Raw genomic sequence first — 18,169 nt, forward strand, 5'->3', positions numbered from 1 at the left:
TGAGGACATTAGAATTACTTCAAATGCTGCTATTACAGAACCGTGTTGTATTACTTTGTAACAAGTAACATTAATACAAACAATTTACCAAGAACTGTCAGCTGAATCTTCTTATTTCCAACACCAGGAGCTTTTTTCACTTTGCACTGGTATGTCCCAATATCCGACAACCGTAAATTTGTTACATTTATTGATGCGTCACCAGATTTGAGGTCACTACTTGTAAAATGTACCCGTCCTTTCAGATCTTGATAGTAGTCATCATAAATTTTGTCTCCAGAATATAAAATAATCTGAAAGAAAACCAAAATAAGACAGGGAAAAAACAAATAAGCAAACCCTCTGTCTCATTAAAGGAGCTCTGGATATACCACGGTACTCTCTGTAGGATCCAAAAAAAGAATACAAACACAGTATTATCAGGAAAACTACAATTATTCAAATCACAGATTAAGAGAACAGGGCATCACAGGGTGCCTGACTGGCTCAGTAGGTAGAGCATATGCATAACTCTTGATCTCAGGGTTGTAAGTTTGAACCCCATGTTGGGTGTAAAGATTACTTAAAGATAAAATCTTGGAGGGGGGCGGTGCACCTGGGTGGCTCGGTTAAGTGTCTGCCTTTGGATCAGGTCATAATCCCAGAGTCCTGGGATCGAGTCCTGTGTCAGGCTCTCTGCTCAGCAGGAAGCCTGCTTCTCCCTCTCCCTCTGTCCCCACCCCCCACTTGTGCTCTCTCTCAAATAAATAAATCTTTTAAAAAATAAAATGAAATAAAATCTTGGGGCACCTGGGTTGCTCAAGTCAGTTAAATGTCTTGACTCTTGATTTCAGCTCAGGTCATGATCTCAGAGTCTGACATGATCTCCTGAGACTGAGCCTCAAGTCAGGCTCTGCACTGAGTGTGAAACCTGCTTGAGATTCTCTCTCTCTCCCGCTCTGCCCCTCAACCCACTCACTCTCTCTCTCTCTACGGTACTCAATTTAAAAAATAATAAAATCTTAAAAAGAGAGAGAGAGAGAGAGAGAGCACTGGGATCCTTGGGTATGGTCACACACTTTCATTTTAAATGGAAAACCAGGTGCCACCCACCAGCAGACCTGAAGAGGCTGCTGGCAGCAACAGTAGGAGCTCCAGGAAAAAGAAAAGGCTCCAGAAGTTATCCCAGGAAGATCAGAATGGGCATTTACCTGGTAGGGCATAACCCACACGACATTTCCCAACCTATCCCTTATATCCCAATAAAAACAAATTCACAAGAAAATGTTAATAAATAAATAGGAAAGCCAAGACCCAACATAAGTAATATAGCCCTACGTCAGAGAGTGGTTTAGTTAGACTGGACAAGAACAGAGACGTGTGAATTCCTATACATTCTGTTTTTCAGCTGTCTCAGAGCTTACAGCATGTCAATCACATGTGTCAACTCAGGTAAATACCACCACCCCTATTCAACAAAAAAGGCTGGTGATAATTTACCTGTGGAATCTAACAACAACAAAAAAGACAACATTTTTTTGTCTTAACACAAAATCAGAGGCACTTGAGGGTTCTAGACTCTAAAAGATAAAGTCATAAAATAAACCTCTTGAAATACATGTGCCCGGGTTAACGGGACCTTTCAACTAGTCTTCTGAGACTAAAAGCAAAGACCCCTTTCTAATTCCGCTGAGTTTTCTGAGCCACTGTTACAAGCTTTAATGGAGATAACCAAAGGCTAGATTTAGAGGGAAAATAAATTGTGTTAAACTTGGCTTGGAAGAGAATTACAATGGTCATCTCTATCATCCAAATTAACATACTTTCTAATTTTTTCACATTTGCTAATGAAATCCTACATTCAGGTCATCTGAGACCCAAGGTTCAAAGAGCAGTGGCACCAAACTCAAGTAATAATCAGAGCACATGACTACAGTCTGTATCCTGCAAGTAATTTTTATCTGAGATGTAATTATGGGCAGTATAATCAGAATCAGTGTCCTCGGCAGGAATTTCTTGATGACAGGGACTTGGGTTCTTTTCAGTATCATCACCTCCCCTGCCATGCTTACCCCACTCCTTGTCTACTAGATTTTTAAATTTATATATTTAATGTCTGCACTCAATACCAGTTCGCTAAGTAGATTAAAAAAAGCAGTTGAAAGGTCCACAGCTGACATTCAAATGAGGCTGCCCTAGCTTCCTCTGTATTTAACTACTGACTCCCTTATTCAATCTACAGTACTCAATCCCTCATTTTGCTATAAACACACCTTAGCAGTTTTTTAAGGAGAGTCTGACATGTGTCCTCACTGTTAGTTATTTTGTAAACTCTCTTAGTATTTTCCCAGGAAAACAATACTACAAATGGTGGTCACACGGGGGAGAACTAACATTTACCAGAAAATTCTGACTCCTCTTCACAACCCTACAAAGACAGTGGCGCCGTCCAGTTACCCTCGAAGCTGAGAGCAGCAGTGGCTCTCACAGATGAACATTTGCAAAGTCCCACAGCTAAGATGCAAACCAGATCCATTTGACTTGGTATGCTTATTGACTTGGTACTGACTTCATTAATTTCTACAGGACTTTTAAGCTTCTAAAATCCTTATGGACACAGTATTTCAGTGAATTCTCATTACAACCCTGTCTTTTTCCTATTTTACAGGAGGATAGAGGCTTATGAAATGCGGGAGGCAGTATGGGATGGTGCAAGGGATCACAAAGTGTGGCAGGAGAGCGAGAGAGACCTGAGTCCAAGCCCCAACTGCATCTGTTGCCAGCTGTGTGACACCGGGCCTCCATTCCCTCTTCTTCACGTGCATAAAAATTCTCATTTTAGGGTGTTCTAAGGCTTAAATAACTATGCATAATTAAAATCTATAAAACACTGCCCAGCACATAGTAAGTGCATAGTACATGATAACTGCTGACTAAAGAGATCACACAGGGAACAAGGATGGCTAACTTCTCCAGCCCGGTCCCCTGCTACAGTTACTACTAGTTTAACTAAATTAAAATAATGGCTCAGCTAACAGATAACATAGCTGAAATTCTATATAAGCATCCTCTTCTGCATCATCTTTCCGTATCCCTTTTACCTTTCTTTTCGGTTTGATTTTACCGTATTTTAGGTTGAAGGCTAGGTTTTAACCCAGAAATGGACACTAAAACCCAGTTCCTAGTTTGATACTTGTCTCCGAAGTCCCGTAGGCAATAAAGCTCTGCCTCCCACTCAGCACAGAAGACTCTGGGTCCTCCTGCCACGAACGGACACGCCAGGCTACAGGGCATACTGTGCTTCTTGGTCTCTAGACGTACCTTTTCAGAGGGCTTCACTCAGGAGTCCTAAGCCAGAAGCATTTAAGACCCATGCTCTCCGTTCATTCATCTGAACCACGGAAGTGGTCACGGGCTCTGTGGCCCTGGCACTACCAGGGGAGGGATATGCAGAACCTCAGGGAGAATAGAAGCCTATGTTCAAGGTGCTGGCGCTGCCAAGGAAAGCAAGCAGGGAGGCACAGGGTATCTGGGCTGAGCAGGCAGAGTGGGTCAGGCTCTATCTTGCTTAGAGAAGACAGAAGGAATTTCCTTCCGGTAGCAGAATCGGGACAGAAGTTAAGTATTTGGAGGAGGTGGCCTGGTCATTCACAACCTGGGAAGACATTAATTTTTTCCTTCAAAATACATCAGGGGTAAACTGTCTGAATTTGCAAAAGCAGTAATTACCTAACTGCACTGTTTCAGTCATTAAATGGCTTAATAACCTCTTCTTTTCTATGGACCATAAATAAAAATAAATTTTCTCTTCCAAATGTGTGTATTACTACTATATTCCTGTAAATATTTGGACTTATTTTTCTCTCCCTGATCTAATATAATGTGTTATTTTTTAGAACTAAACGTGTCAGATAAAGCTAATATGAAATATTCTATGTTAAGTGAAATATTTTAGTACTAATAAATAAAGTGTGATACATGTATTTGGAGAGATTAGCAGGCAATTTTCCTCCTTTGTGCCACTTTTGGCTTTCCAGGCTTTCAACACTGGGCTCTTAATACTTTATAATTAGAAAAATTTCTATAACAGTATTTTGCTATTTCATTTTTTAGATTAAATATTTTATAAACTGTTTTGCTATGAAGATTTTGTTTTGCTTTTTAAGAAATCATTATTCAGGATATTTAACTTGAAGGATATGGAAAACAGACTGTTGTGATATGTACTTGCATTACACTGTTACATTCGATGACCCTTACAGTGGTAACAGAATCCTTGTATTAAAAACTGAATTCTCAAAAAAAAAAATTTAAGAAATAAAACAAAAAACAAAAAAGCTGAATTCTTTCTAATTCTTCACAAAGTCTAGTTTACTTGCTGTCCCCTAACACGTTATGCATGTTCCTACCGTGCTATCTATCATGCCTGCTCCATATACCCCTCCCACCACTCCCTCACGCACATTTCCAACTCCAGGTTTTCAGAACGTTCCTAAGTTCCTCTTCTTCCTTAAAGCCTTCACTAAGAAATCTCAGGCCACTTACCCATTTCATTCCATTACACATGTGTCCTCACTTTCCATCCAGTGACCGTCTTCCTCACCCAGACCACAAGCCAAAGAAGTCTCGGGCTTTTTACATAGCTCCCCCATCCCCACCCCTGCCTGTGTGATCAGCATAGTGATGGACACCTAAGAAGTTCCACAGACATCTACTAAGTGAGCAAGCACTCAGCAAACTTACCACTTGATCCACTTTCTGATTATCAGCTGGTGATAGCAGCCACTCGATGTCCAGTGGTCCCTGGTCTTCTGGACTAAGGGTAAATTTGCATGGCAAATAAGCAGTTTCCCCTTTGGCCTTTTCAATCATCTGATCAGGAGTAGTGATACTCAAACTTCTGGTGAAATCTGGAGAAAGAAGCATGCACATGGACTAAGCATCTGCTGTTAGACTGGCAGCACGCTTAGCGCACCCCAGCTGTTCAGGAGAACAGGATGCGATTTGTGACCAGAGCGATGAAGTTCAAACTCAGTGGTCCCCAGTTTTCAGTTTGTGCCTTTGTAGAAATGGAATGCCAATATTAGTACCATCTTATCTGATACAATTTCCTTTAAGAGCATTGCGAATCTCCCAACATCATATGAGATACAAGTTTCTATTAGTAGAGGGTATTCTATGTCCAAGCAGATCTTTCAAAGTGAATTTAGCTAGTCTCTAAAAGGTCAGTTATATCATACTAACTCAGGGCTACATTTATTCCTACTTGCCACAGTGCCATACACAACACTGGTAACTCTTGCTGCTGGGACACATGCTGATGAATTTTGACAGGTTTTCTACCAAGGCTTCTTTAATTCTAAGTTTTTATTAAATTAGAGGTGCCTGGCTGGCTCAGTCAGTAGAGCATGTGCTCTTAATCTAGGAGTCATGAGTTCAAGTCCCACATTGGGCATAGAGCTTATGTTAAATAAATATTTATTTATTAAATCAGATTCTATAATTTTTACTGAATGCTTAAAAATACTTTTTTTTGAGAGCGAGCAAGCGGTGGGGAGGGGGAGAGGGAGAGAGAGAATCTTACGCAGGCTCCATGCCCAGTTGCCTGATGTGGGGCTCAATCTCCTCAATCTCAGGACCATCTGAGATCATGACCTGAGACGAAATCAAGAGTCAGACACTTAATCAATTGAGCCACCCAGGCACCCCTTAAAAATATTTCTAAGCAATAAATCTGAAAACAACTCAAAGAGAAGAAATGCTGTGAATTTATGTATTTTTGAATTTATCAAATAGTTGACCTTAATATTATCTTTAAGACTTCTCTTACTGTTCATTCCTTCCCATTTCTTTTCGGAAAAAGTCCATCATATTATTGTTAAAAAGACATCTTAACATTCCATAACTTATTCTGGAATTTGTATTCTATAAAATTTCCACTTAGATCACAGAGAATTAATGCTGAATGGCAATATCTGAAAAGTATATAAAAACAAAAATAAGATGTCCTGAGGCCCAAACAAAAATTCCAAGACTCTTCTGATTAAGTCTTTTAAAAAGAGATGGTTTAAACCCACTGTATCTTTATGAGAACTAAACAGTAAGTCTCCTCTTTGCTCCTAATGGTTTACTATAACCAAACTAGTACCATTCACATGCAAAAAAAGGTAAAAGGAAACTACAAGCAAAATGGTAGTTTGATACATATCAGAGAAAAAATACTGAGTTTAATCCATTCACATTTTGTTTTTCAAGAGAAAAACAATTTTGTTCATACCAATTCACATATAAAAATAGGTTTGTTCACTACGTATGTCTTATAAGATCAAAGTTTGAAAAAGTCAACAATTAGATATAAAATGTAAATTTAGTATGTAAATAAACTACCACACAAAACTTATTTTTTAAACTATTTACACTATGAAAGTTTGCATAGCACTAGTTTGTCACATCTGTTTTCCTTGAGATAACCCAACATTTTCTGTATGCAGAACCAAAGTCTCAAATGGTCATTCACTTAGTCCTCCCCATCACCCAACACTGACTTGCAGGGCTGGATGGTGACCTGGAAGAGGTCCTAAGCACGAAGACTATGGTACATAGGGCCTGCCTCTCTCCCCTTTCCTTCCCCTGCTGCCACCAAAATACTATTTTACAGCAAAATTAAGAGTAAGTAAATCCAAGTCCTAATTCTCTATAATGATGATTCTGATGTTTTTTTTCAAATAATAAACCCCAACAGACCAAACCAAAATGAAGAATTAAATTATCAGCCATCCCACGATCCTTTCCATTATCCCCAAAGAAGCTTAATACATATCAACTGTCACTTGTAATAAAATGTTAATAAAGCTGAAGCCAACAGATTGAGAATGAAAGATGTTACATTCGAACCATTTATATTCAAGCACCATTGTAAGCTTTTAATCACATTTAAGGGCACTCCTCAAATAGCAGATCCAAACTGGACACAAGACTATCTGCTCCCTTAAATCAGAGGCTGGCCTAACTCTGACCAACAGAATAGTCTGAGCGCAGCTGTGAGTTCCGAGGCAAGACCTCAAGAGACCCTGCTGCCCCCACCCTCGCCCTCTCAGACCCCTGCCACCGAGTGACCAAGCCACACAGGAGAGAACAAAGGTGTTCAACAGCTGCAAGTGCTCAATATGCGGCCACCTTAGAATTTCCAGCCCCCGTTCCAGACCAGCTGCCTGCAGCCCCATGGGTGACCAGAACTTCCCATCTCAGCCTGGCCTAAACTGGCAATCCACAGGATCACAAAGCAACACATAATTTTTTGTTTTAAGCCTTCAGAGTTTGGGTTGGTTTGTTACACAGCAAAAACTGATGATATACCATCCAAACCCAGTGATTCAGTCCAAATGGACTGTTTAATATCCTAAAAAAGGTCCATTACTATTCCAATCTCCATTTCATGTCCACATTTTTATTTAAAATTGTGATCTGGTATTTATGTGTATAATCTCAAGTGTTTCTCCTGAATTAATATTCAATCCTCTCAATAAATACTTTCTACCATTTCTAATAAACTCAGTTCCAATTCCTACCTCATTCACTCAGGCACAAATGTTCACAGTACTTTACTTTCTGCTATCTGATTACCCTTTTGGCACTTACTTAGTATTTATACTATCTTGGTATTTATATATCTTAGTATTTATACTACCTTTATAAGCTTTATTGTGAAGTTGACTTAGGTAGCCTCCAAGGTTTTGTCATGTGTTCTAGATGTTGATGAGCTTGTCTTCTTCCCATACCTTGCATCTTTAAGTAAATTTTAAAATTCCATGTCCTGATTTAAATCATTAGCCCCAAAAGGGTTTAAACATTTTTGTGGATGCCTCTATCTCTTGTTGTAGTTCCTTGCACATTAGCAGAAAAGAACTGGTGACTAGATCATAAATCTGATCAGTTTTATAAAGGTTGAAAAAGAGTATTAATCTACCAGAAGTTGTTCCTGCTATTTGAGGATCTCCTTTCTATAGCTACTACAATTTGTTACCTCCATTTGTCTGAGTATTGATACTTTATGTATTAAGGTAAGAACAATCTGAGTACACTCCAGAATGAAAATTCCATTCCAAAATGAATCAAGACATAGCCCCAAAATATCAAAGCCAGAATATAAAAGAAAATGAACTTTTGTTTAAAAAAAAAAAAGTTAAAACTTTCTGGTCCTTCTGTGCTTTTTGAGTTTTTATTTTATAAAAATCAAAAAAGTCAAAAGACACCAAACATATTCAAATCCTAACCATGCTCTCTGTACTTCTATTGCAGTCATTAGAATAAAATGCAACTGGGCGCCTGGGTGGGTCAGTTGGTTAAGCGACTGCCTTCGGCTCAGGTCATGATCCTGGAGTCCCGGGATGGAGTCCCACATCGGGCTTCCTGCTCAGCAGGGAGTCTGCTTCTCCCTCTGACCCTCCTCCCTCTCATGCTCTCTGTCTCTCATTCTCTCTCGCAAAAAAAAAAAAAAAAAAAAAAAAAATGCAACTCAGTTTTCATGATAGTATCTTTCACTCTTTCTTGTTTGACACATAAAAATTACTTTTATCTTAAAACACTACCTTAGGAAACAGTTACATATGTATAAAAATGACCGCAAAGATATATCCTAAACTGTTAAGAGCAGTTATTTTTTGAGAACTGAGATTTTAAGGTGATTGCCCATTTCTCCTTTATACTGGTATTTTCTTAAAGTATGTGCTAAAAAAAATATTAAACAGATTTTTAAATGGCTTTCAGCATTTCTTTCTAAAAAAAAAAATGTTTAAAACATTCAACTGCTCTTCAATGTGTTGCACTAGAAATGAATTAAAATCTCAAGATTGTACAAAACAGTTACTGGGTCTCCTAGCAACACTGAAGTGGCTCTCTGCACAGAGGCATAGTTTTTCAAGTGCTGAAGTATGCAACAGTCACAAATTGTAGGAGACAAAAGGCTGACACTAGGTCCCATGCAGTGTCTCTGAAGACTCTTTCGAACAGGTGCTGCCCAATTCTATTTATGCAGCAAATTCAGTGATAATTTAAACTGCAAACTACTTGCAGGTTCAAACACGGCCTGAAAACTAAATCAAATAACAAATCTTATAATTTTATTTAAACTGATATTCAGTGTGGTGAAATATGTAGAACATTATGAACTGCAAGTATTTGCAGAATCCAGTTAATAAGTACTCAGCACTGGATTATATAAGTAAACAAACTGAATCACATCCCATTTTGGCAGTGACTGAAATAACATCTCCCAGTTTTCTGCTTGCTTTTTTTTAATCTCCAAATTTCAAACACTTGGATCTTCCTTCAGAGCTTCTCTTCTGCCCAGTGTGACTTCTATTGGAGCATCAAAATGACACCAGCTCATCAAAGTATTTTTTAGCCTTGATGTTGTCATCGCCTACCAAACATTAGAAGATCTATTTCTGCCCTAAGAATGGAGGAGAAACGAAGATAATGGAAGACTCTATTCCTCTAGCAGGAAGGCAACATTTTGAACCAAGGACCTGCTTTGATTTCTCTAACAGACTTCTTCAAGTTTAAGTTACCCATTGACCTGGATGGTCTTCAGTTATCTTTTTCTTCTTGCAATCTTAAAATCATTGGAAAATGGAAAGTGCTCATGAAACTTTATGGCTGATTTAAAAAGAGAATGAAGTAAACGTGACAATTTTCAATTATGTTTTGAGTAAGTCTTAAAATTAAAGAACACCAAAGCTATGAAGGAAAAAAACACAAATTTAACTGTATTAGGTCAGAAAACCAGAAGCTAGCTTTTAATAAATTTGCTGGAAAAAGGAAGGTTTTTTTACTGTTCTATCACTTGGGAAACAAAACAGAATAGCTTCCAACATATTTTTCATGTTTTTTTTTTTTTTTAAAGATTTTATCTATTTATTTGAGACAGAGAGAATGAGATACAGAGAGCATGAGAGGGAGGAGGGTCAGAGGGAGAAGCAGACTCCCTGCCGAGCAGGGAGCCCGATGCGGGACTCGATCCCGGGACTCCAGGATCATGACCTGAGCCGAAGGCAGTCGCTCAACCAACTGAGCCACCCAGGCGCCCTATTTTTCATGTTTTTACCTCTATCAACAAGATACTAAATGTTAAGTCTGACCAGTGATGGTATGTGCACGGGGATTTTAAAGATCACGTCTGAGTCCAGGCACATCTTCTAGGAGGCATTCCTTGTGCCCAAACATGGATTGAATTAGATGTTCTCTATGTACACCTTGGGCAACTGATAAGGCCTCCATCATAAGCACTTTTCCTGCTTTACTGAAGTTGCTACTTTACTGTGTGTCCTCCTACTCTGTACCCCCAGTGAACATTTCACATCTGATTTTGAAGTCAAAGACTCAGCTAAAAAAGGACGAAGGAAGGAGAGAAAGAAAAGAAACAACACAACTCACAGGCACAAGTACCTTCATGTAAGAAAAGGAAAACAGATGAAAGATGGTCCATTTCAAAACAGTGGAGAAAAATTAACAAGTTGTAATGCAGTTAAAAGTAGGTGAAAATCAGGCGCCTGGGTGGCTCTGTCATTAGGCGTCTGTCTTCGGCTCAGGTCGTGATCCCAGGGTCCTGGGATCGAGCCCCGCGTCGGGCTCCCTGCTCGGCGGGAGGCCTGCTTCTCCCTCTCCCACTCCCCCTGCTTGTGTTCCCTCTCTCGCTGTGTCTCTCTCTGTCAAATAAAATCTTAAAAAAAAAAAAAAAAAAAAAGTAGGTGAAAATCAGTTAAGACCTTTCTCTATTAAAGACGGAACTATGATAAAGTATCTGGGGCCAATCAAACAGGAAATCAAAGAAACGAGAGGAAGCACTGAGAAAAAAAAAAGTAAGTCCTATTTGTGGAGCACTTGTGTTTGTGTGCATGCTGCCCACTTTCTCCCCTGGCCCACCCTCTCCCACTGACAGCATCTCTAGCCACTTATCAAAGTACCTCTTACCTGTCACCTCCTTTCTGAAGTTTGCCCCGTTCTTCACAGGCCATGTTCAATTGCCTCCTCTGTATTACACAACGTGTTCCTCTATTGTTGGGAATTGTTTACGGGGCCCCATCCAAAGCCCATACACTGTCACTCAGTTGACAGTGTCTCAGGGCTTCATCTCTGAAGGGTATGTCCCAAGCCTCATTTAATAAACCCCCGGAGGGGCGCCTGGGTGGCTCAGTTGGTTAATTGTCTGACTCCAAATTTCAGCTCAGGTCCTAAGATGGAGCTCCGTGGCAGGCTCTGGGCTCAGTGGGGAGTCTGCTGGAGATTTTTCTCCCTTCCCCTCTGCCCCTCCCCCTGCTCACACTCTCTTCCACTCTCTCTCCAAAATAAGAAATTCAAGGGGCGCCTGGGTGGCTCAGTCGTTGAGCATCTGCCTTCGGCTCAGGTCATGATCCCCAGAGTCCTGGGATGGAGCCCCGCATCGGGCTCCCTGCTCAGCGGGAAGCCTGCTTCTCCCTTTCCCACTCCCCGTGCTTGTGTTCCCTCTCTCACTGTATCTCTCTTTGTCATATAAATAAATAAAGTCTTAAAAAAATAAATTCATAAAATCTATAAAAAAATAAAAAATAAAACAAAAATAACCCCCCCGACCTGGTGTTGGCCAAAACTGCTGAACTTTAAGTAGAGAGCAGGAGCTCAGAGTAGAGGGAAGGTCAAGGAACTGTTTACTGTTTGAAAGAGGAGGTGGGGACGCCTGGGTGGCTCAGTCAGTTAAGCGTCTGCCTTTGGCTCAGGTCCTGATGTCCTGGGTTCGAGTCCCACATTGGGCTCCCTGCTCTGCGGGGAGCCTGCTTATCTCTCTGCCTGCCACTCCCCCTGCCTGTGCTCTCTCGCTTGATCTCTGACAAATAAATAAATAAAATCTTTAAAAAAAAAAAAAGAAAGAAAGAAAGGAAAGAGGAGGTGATTAATGGGACACAAAACCATCAGTCCTTGGGGGAAAAGCGTAAGAAGGAGGGCTATGGGAGACCATGAATCCAGGAAAGCAAAGGAATAAAACAATGATCCCTAGAAAGGAGATACAGCTCAGAAAAAGCTGAACAAACCTGGTCATGTGCTGATGCTTAGTAGTTTATAATACTCATATTACAAGAAATATTAGCGAATCTGATAAGAAATTAACAGTATACAACTTTATAGTTCCATTAACATGAGAGAAACTGGACATTAAGAAAAACTTAAAAAAACCCTTCTATTTGTAAATATTCTAAAATCACAACTGTAGCTGAAGAGAAGTTACTTGTCCTATTTTTCAACTATCCTTAGAAAACGAAGCAAAAATAAAAAATACTACATACTGATGCATGGTTTCTCAAAATATCTGGAGTCATTCCAAAGATATTAACAAAAAAGGGGAAAAAAGACTGAAAAAAAAAGAATTTAAATTTACATTCCAAAAGTCTTGCGTATTTCTTTGATTTCTTGGGAAGGGGTACATTATGATGACCTTAACATCGATGGTTATAATTTACTCGATATTAATTTCTTGAAAAATGTCAAAGAACGTCTTAAGAGTTACTATTTTAATGTTAAGAAATAAACTGGGTAAATCAGGAACTGATATGTTTAAGGGACATGTTCATCAGGACAAGTTTAATTCTGTTGTGTGTATCTAATAACAAATACTACAGATGCCTGTGTTAGCAATCAAGTCACTAGGATATTCCAATATCTGCAAAAATGCAATTCCCGGAGCACCTGGCTGGCTCAGTCAGTAGAGCATGTGACTCTTGATCTCAGAGTATGAATTTGAGCCTCATATTGGGGGCAGAGTTTACTTAAAAAAATAAAAATAAAATAGAAATTCTTTTAAAAATGCAACTACCGGGGCACCTGGGTGGCTCAGTCCTTAAGCGTCTGCCTTCTGCTCAGGTCATGATCCCCAGAGTCCTGGGATCGAGCCCCGCATCGGGCTCCCTGCTCAGCGGGAAGCCTGCTTCTCCCTCTCCCACTTCCCCTGCTTGTGTTCCTGCTGTCGCTCTCTGTCAAATAAATGAATAAAATCTTAAAAAAAAAAAAATGCAACTGCCATGCTACTTAGATCATTTCCTTGACCCTTCCTCTAATCTGTGGCAACTTTCCTTTTCACTAGGAAGTTGCTCTGGTATTAGCAATTTATAAAAGCCACCTAAATAGTGAGTCTTTCTAGAAAGGAAAAAGAAAAAAACATTTTAAATATGTTACTATTATAGTTAACTACTCCAACTAGGCCTTTCAATATTGCTGGGGGAGAGAAGAAAAACACTTAGAGGAAGGTAGAAATTATGCTCTTTGCTGTCTAGGGGTTTTGCTTGTTTAATTCCCATGTGGGCTACCCAGTACATTATGTTAGTATGTACTCAGAGCTAAGAAAATAATACTTACAGTTAGATAAGTTAATAAGAATGAGAAATGACATTAAGTGGACTTATATGCTTTTCTATGCAGTTTTTAAAATACAAATTTCCAGGGGGCGCCTGGGTGGCTCAGCCGTTAAGCATCTGCCTTCGGCTCAGGTCATGATCCCAGGGTCCTGGGATGGAGCCCCGCATCGGGCTCCCTGCTTGGCAGGGAGCCTGCTTCTCCCTCTACTCGTACCTCTGCTTGTGCTCTCTTGCTCTCTCTGTCAAATAAACAAAATCTTTAAAAAAAATAAATAAAATACAAATTTCCAGCTTCCCGCCCCCATCGAGAAATAAATAAGCAGGTGTCCAGGAAATAAACTGAAATGGAAATGGGGAGGGAAATCATTATCTTAACAACAAACAGTAACTAACAGTGACTGGGTGCTTATTATGTGTCATTTCAAAAGTGTACATATATTAACTCTAAATTCTCATAACTCTGAAGGAGGTATGACCATTACCCCATTTTACAGTGAAGAAATAGAGATACTGAGAGGTATCTAAGCTACTAAGGGGAGCAAGATACAAACCTAGGCAGCCTGGCTGCCAAGCCACATTTATTCTGTAAGTAGAAGTTCACCAGTAAACACACTTGAACACAGAGATCTTGTTTCAAAAATCACTATGGGGATGCCTGGGTGGCTCAGTCGGTTAAGCGGCTGCCTCCAGCTCAGGACATGATCCCAGGGTCCTGGGATATAGTCCTGCATCGGGCTCCTTGTTCAGCGGGGAGCCTGCTTCTCCCTCTGCCTGCTGCTCCCCCAGCTTGTGCACTCTCTCTCTCTGACAAATAAATAAAAATTTTTTAAATAAATAAATACATAAATATCACTATGAATCACCAGTAGCAGGTTTTAGACCCCACTCCAATCACCACGGGTGGAGGAGGGTTTGGAATTCACACTTTTCCTCTGCTATACTGAACTTCTAAGGAGACAGAACTCCTCTGCTATACTAAACTTCTAAGGAGACAGAATTTTAGGTAGCACACGGTTCAGGAGTTTGGGTCAATCTTTGTCAGTTTTTGTTTAATTTTATTTTTAAGTAATCTCTACATCCAATATGGGGCTTGAATTTACAACTCCAAGATCAAGAGCCAGACAAGTGCCCCTGGGTGAACTGTTTTTTTAACAGGGAAATAAATACCAGACTAGGAATCTGTTGTCATTTGTCACAAAACAACAACAACAAAACCCACTATCATTATGGACATGTTGTTGCTTCTTTAGGGCTTAAACATAAATTAAGGGTGTTGAACTAAAATATCTATTTCAGATCTAAATATGTCCTAATTTTAGACAATCGATCAACCAAGGAGTCTTCCCCAACATCCATCTCCTCCCCTTCTTCCGCAACTCAAAGGTAGTAAGCGGCAGTTCTCAAGAGCTCACTTAAACGTGCAGACATTTGTGACACATGAGCGTACTGAATTATGGAAGCAGTTCTGTCCATTAATAGCATGGGCTCCAAAGATCTGGGTTCAAATTCATATTGAGCTTACTAAATGCTTGGCTATAGGCAAATTTCCAGCCTTTTTAAGTTAGTGTTTTTCTCCTTTAAAATGGGAATTAATAGTAATAATGCCTACTCCATTGTAAGACTTAAAGAATGCATGAAAAGCTTTTAGAACAGTTCCAGCACAACCTGGTATCATCTTTCAATAAACAATATCTAATTTTAGTATATGTGCTGCCGAAGCGAGCACCAATAAACAATATCTAATATGAAAATTCACTGTCATCTTATAAGCCTGTCACTTCTACTAGAACATAAACTCCTATAGTGTTGAGAAGGTATTTTTATCTTTTATCCCTTACACTTAGCAGTGCCTTCCATACAGGAAGAACTCATCAAAATATGTTATGTAAATAAAGGACTCTGAAATGAATCTACTATGTTTGAAAAAAGAGCACAACTAGTGACCTAGGCCAAATCTGATTTAGTAATGGCTTTGGGGAGTTGCAATGGGATGTATCTATCTACAGAGTTAAATGTGTTGGTAGGAAGAAAGTGGTAGAGTGTGGTGTGGGGTCAAGGAAGGGTTGTGTTGAAATGAGAAATGTAGAGCATGTTTCTATGAGTCAAAAGGAAAGAGCAAATAGAATGAAAGAGGTTTAAAAATACACAAAGCAGAAAACTCAAGAGACTGAAGGATCAACACCCCACAAAAGAATGATGCCTAGAAAATAGGAAACAAGACACCTTTAAGTAAGAATGGGAGGGGGGTGCCTGGGTGGCTCAGCCAGTTACTTAAGGTCTGACTCTTGATTTGGGCTCAGGTCATGCATGATCTCAGGATTTTGAGATGGAGCCCCACGTGGGACTCCACGCTCAGTGGGGAGTCTGCTTGAGATTCTCTCTCCTTCTCCCTCTGCCCCTCACCCCCCACCCCCGCTCACACGCTCTCTAAAATAAATAAGTAAACCTTAAAATCAATCAATCAATTAATAGATAAGAATGAAGAAAAGGACATAAGAGGACTGGTACAACTATGGATAAGCTTACACACTGAGGTATAAGAAATTAAGGGAATGTGTAACTGATCGAATCCAAATGATACAAGTTCATAGTTGATGAAGCTGAGCTTTATCATATCGTTTTTCCTCGTTTTATATATTTGAAAACTTCCATAATTAGGATGTTTAAAAAAATGATACGGCACTATACACCCACCAGAATAGCCAAAATGAAAAAAAGCCACGATGAGGATGTGGAACAACTGAAACTCTCATGCTCTATTGGAGGGAGTGTCACCTGGCACGATTAATTGTGGAAACCTGCTTGGCAATTTCAACTAAAGCTAAACATAGGTATTACCTGTGGGACCCCAGAAACACCATTCACAGGGAGGGAAATGTGTACGCATGCGCACTGAAACACATGAAGGAGAATGACGCAGCAGCATTTTTCACAACAGCAAAAAAATGGGGGGGAAAAAGCCCATCAGCAATAAAATGGATAAATCAATTGTGATATAGTCACATAATAGAATACCACATAGCAACGCAAGTGAATAAACTACAGCTACACAAAATCAATAATCTTTCTAACGTGGTAAGTGAAAGTTAGACAAAAACATAGACTGTATAATTCCATTTATATAAAGTGTTAACACTAATCTACATAGTTAGAAATCAGAAGAGTGAAGAATTGACTGGAAAAGCTTGCGAACTTGGGATATGTGAGGGGAAACAGAAGTGACTACTGTTTTGAGGAACTTGGCTCTCTAGGGTAGAAGGAAAGTGGTTAAGTGTGATGTGTGGTCAAGGAAGGGTTGTTTTGTTTAAAGATTTTATTTGACAGAGAGAAAGTGTGCACAAGCAGGAGGAGCAGGCAGGCAGAGGGAGGGAGCAGGGAGCCAGATGAGGGGATGCGGGGCTCGATCCCAGGATCCTGGGATCACGACCTGAGAGGAAGGCAGATGCTTAACCAACTGAGCCACCAAGGTGCTCCTGAAGGGTTGTTTTGAAATGAGAAATGTGGGATATATTCTATTTCCTAATCAGGGTGAGATTAAACAGATGGTTCTGCTTTGTGAAAATGCTTGTGTTTTTGTTAAAAATATAGTGTCCCTATACTTTACAAATGGACTTTACAAAAAAAAAAAAGAAGTCTAGCCACATTGGGACAATAAAGTCTTCCCAATGTACACAGCTGTGCACCACAGTCCATGAGCAGGAGCAAAGAAACTGGCCTGTAAGATCAATCCATATCAGAGACAGAACTGAGCTCTGACCAGGGGACCCTGGATTACTGAAGAAATTCTGGTTTTAAAGTAACCAGAAGTAGGGTAGAAGGTGGTAGGGCCCAAAGATCTTAGGGATAGAAGGTCTGATGAAGTTCAGGAAGCTAGGCGACAGTGCCAACAGAGTTCAAGATTTCTTCAGGGAAAGAAGTATAAAGAGAAGGTTGCTTCAGTAAACTGGAGAGAAAAATCACTGTATTTGAGAGGTCAAGTAACTGCTGTGTAAGAATGTTAGAAAAGGGGTGAGTGGGTGGCTCAGTCAGTTAAGCGACTGACATCGGTTCAGGTCATGATCCCAGGGTCCTGGGATGGAGCCCTCTGACGGGCTCCTGGGGGAGTCTGCTTGTCCTTCTCCCTCTGCCCCTCGCCCCGGCTCATGCTCTGTCTCTCTCTCAAATAATAAACAATAAATAAATGTAAATTCTAACAGACCAAGATAACGCTATGATGGGAGGGCATGGGACAGGAGTATGAGGCAAGGCATATCTTCTTGGTCATTGTGGAAAAGCAACCAAAAATTTGGTGTAAACAGAGGGTAGGAGACTCACAGGTTGAAGGGTTGGTACATAAAGTGGAGGGAGCGGAAAGTGGTCAGGAGAACCCAGTGGGGCCCCAAGAGAATAATCAGAAAACCATACATCTTTATATCACATAACATTTCTGCTCTGATCCCCAGCCTGCTCTGCTTCTCTGGCCCCAAGCTTGCTGACAGTATCAGAATGGTGTCTTCCTCATATCTTCTGAAGCATTTATCACAACACCTCACCCATACATACACATTATATGATTTATTGACCCCCAAATGTCTTCCATAGGAATTCAAGTTCTAAATAAGAAATATTTAATGTATGTTATAAATCAGGACCAGGAAAAATGTAAATTATAGTGGAAAGCCAGGGGGACCTAAGAATGTAAACATGCAGATATTTTTTCTGTCAGTATTTGTTGAACTGGATTGTGATACACCCTTTCCCCGCCCTCCTGTCTCTCTCTCCCACACACACACACACACACACACACACACACACACACACACACACAC

The 18,169-nt window shown here is 40.1% G+C and overlaps 1 protein-coding gene across 2 annotated transcripts in view; it reads right to left on the reverse strand.

Moving 5' to 3' along the window:
• CXADR (CXADR Ig-like cell adhesion molecule) overlaps positions 1-18,169 on the reverse strand; it is a 55,758-nt gene that overhangs the window by 28,638 nt on the left and 8,951 nt on the right. For both annotated transcript variants that reach the window (XM_044919534.1, XM_021679291.2), the window contains exons 2-3: positions 4,723-4,889; positions 89-293 (exon numbers count right to left, since the gene is read on the reverse strand). In XM_044919534.1, the coding sequence (XP_044775469.1) occupies positions 89-293; positions 4,723-4,889 (372 nt within the window). The remainder of the gene's footprint in view (positions 1-88; positions 294-4,722; positions 4,890-18,169) is intronic.

The sequence above is a fragment of the Neomonachus schauinslandi genome, chromosome 1, assembly GCF_002201575.2.
Source record: "Neomonachus schauinslandi chromosome 1, ASM220157v2, whole genome shotgun sequence".
Lineage (NCBI taxonomy): Eukaryota > Metazoa > Chordata > Mammalia > Carnivora > Phocidae > Neomonachus > Neomonachus schauinslandi.